The 2,167-nt window shown below is 41.6% G+C and overlaps 1 protein-coding gene across 1 annotated transcript; it reads left to right on the top strand.

The window, feature by feature from the left end:
• Positions 1 to 205: 205 nt before the first annotated feature.
• Positions 206 to 2,167, top strand: LOC140830289 (uncharacterized). Its single transcript, XM_073193574.1, has 3 exons — positions 206 to 442; positions 563 to 1,100; positions 1,479 to 2,167. Exons 1-3 carry the CDS (start codon positions 206 to 208, stop codon positions 2,165 to 2,167), a joined length of 1,464 nt encoding a protein of 487 aa, XP_073049675.1.

Genomic DNA, 2,167 nt, shown 5'->3' with positions numbered 1-2,167 from the left:
ATTTAATTGCATATTAATATCGTTACTAAGTAGTCTTGACTTTAATTTAGACTTTATTTTATTTATTTATTTTTTTACGTTATAATCTTTTTCTGTTTTGCAGTGTATGCTCAGATCGCACAACCCTGATTTGCTTATCTTTGATCCGGATATCGAAAGAACTGCGAGAAGACTAAGAAAAGCGAGAAGGGAAGAAATCCAAACAATGACTGAAAACAGAGAGGAAGCAAGATATAACCCGCCAGAGGCTATTCCGATCAGAGATCACTTCAGACCAGTGATCAATGCACATTATTCTGGCATTGCTAGGGGGACCATAAATGCCAACAATTTCGAGCTGAAGCCTGCCTTGATCAATATGGTTCAACAAAATCAGTTCGCTGGAACTGCAACTTCAGACCCTCATGTTCACCTGAGAACCTTTTTGGAGATCACGGATACGGTAAAAATTAATAATGTTTCTGATGATATTATTAGATTGCGCTTGTTTCCGTTTTCTCTCAGGGATCAAGCTAGAGGATGGCTCCAATCGCTTCTCTTGGGAAGTATCACGACATGGCAGGAGTTGGCAACGAAATTCCTTTCTAAATATTTTCCCCCAGCGAAGTCCGCGCAATTGAAGATTGAGATCAGTACTTTCAGGCAAACTGACTTTGAGCAGCTATATGAAGCCTGGGAAAGGTATAAAGAGTTGCTGCGGAGGTGTCCGAATCATGGTTTTGAAGACTGGGTACAGATCGAGCTTTTCTATAATGGGTTGAATGGTCAGACACGAACAACAGTGGATGCAGCGGCAGGTGGCACGATCTTTGCCAAATCTCCTGCTCAAGCCTACGACTTGCTTGAGCAAATGACTATTAATAGCTACCAATGGCCGTCTGAAAGGTCAGGAGTACAAAGAACTACTGGAATTTATGCTGTGGATCCTATCACATCACTGATTGCGCAAGTATCAGCATTGACTACACAGATAGCGACTATGAACAAAGTGAGTACATCAAACTTTGAGGGACCGTCAGTTGTCATTGAAGAGTCGCCTATTCTTGAAGAAGTGCAATACATCAACAATAAGAACTTTGGAGGCTTTGGCGGATATCGAGGTAACCCCCCTCCTAATACTTATCATCTTGGGTTGAGAAACCATGAAAATTTTTCCTATGCAAACAATAAGAATGTGTTGAATCCTCCACCGGGGTTCAATACATCAAATGGAGAGGGGAAACCGTCATTCGAAGATTTAGTTGGAACATTTGTTGTTGAATCTGGTAAAAGGATGTCTAGAACTGAGTCTAGACTGGACAACCTTGAGACACACATGGCGAGTATTGGTGCGACATTGAAAATCCTAGAGTCGCAAGTAGGGCAGATAACGAAGCAACTCACGTCTCAGCCATCAGGCGCAGTTCAAAAGACTACCGACCCAAATCTGAGAGAGGTGAATGCCATTTTTATACATCATGAAGAGAATTGTGTGGTAGGTAGAGAAGAGAAGGAGATCGAACTCATACCTGTTCGGGATGAAAATCTAAGTCCAACCAAAAGAGCCCGAGGTAAGAAATCTGAAAGGTATGATTTAAATAAATGCATTGATATTTCCTTACTTTCCTACCCCCAGCGATTTTTACAATTACAAGCTGAATTTCGAAAGAAAAAAGGTCTTGAAGATCTCAAGAACCTACACACTAACAATGAGTTTGTAGATCAGGTGGAAAGTGAAGTCACCGAAGGAACACGAACAAAGCGTCCTCCGATGTTGCTAGATCCCGGTGAATTTATTGTACCATGTGAATTAGGGGGTCATTTAGTGGAGAACGCTATTTGTGACTCAGGAGCGAGCATAAATATAATGCCAAGTTCTCTCTACGAGAAACTTGGATTGAACAAGATGAGGTCCACAGGAGTAAGCTTACAAATGGCGGATAATTCGATTAGGACACCGTTGGGTATTGTGGAAGATGTTGAACTGCGGATCGACAAATTGAAGGTTCTGACAGAGTTCGTGGTACTTGATATGAAGAATAGTCAAAACATTCACGTCATTCTAGGACGACCATTATTGGCTGCTGTTGGAGCTATTATTGACGTGAAACGAGGAAAGATGACCATGGAAGTTGAAAGTCACCTGGTGGAAATACAAGCATCCAAGAAACCATACAACCCACCATGA

This window comes from Primulina eburnea, chromosome 4 (assembly GCF_022965805.1).
Source record: "Primulina eburnea isolate SZY01 chromosome 4, ASM2296580v1, whole genome shotgun sequence".
NCBI lineage: Eukaryota > Viridiplantae > Streptophyta > Magnoliopsida > Lamiales > Gesneriaceae > Primulina > Primulina eburnea.
This window is presented reverse-complemented; position numbering and strand designations above follow the sequence as displayed.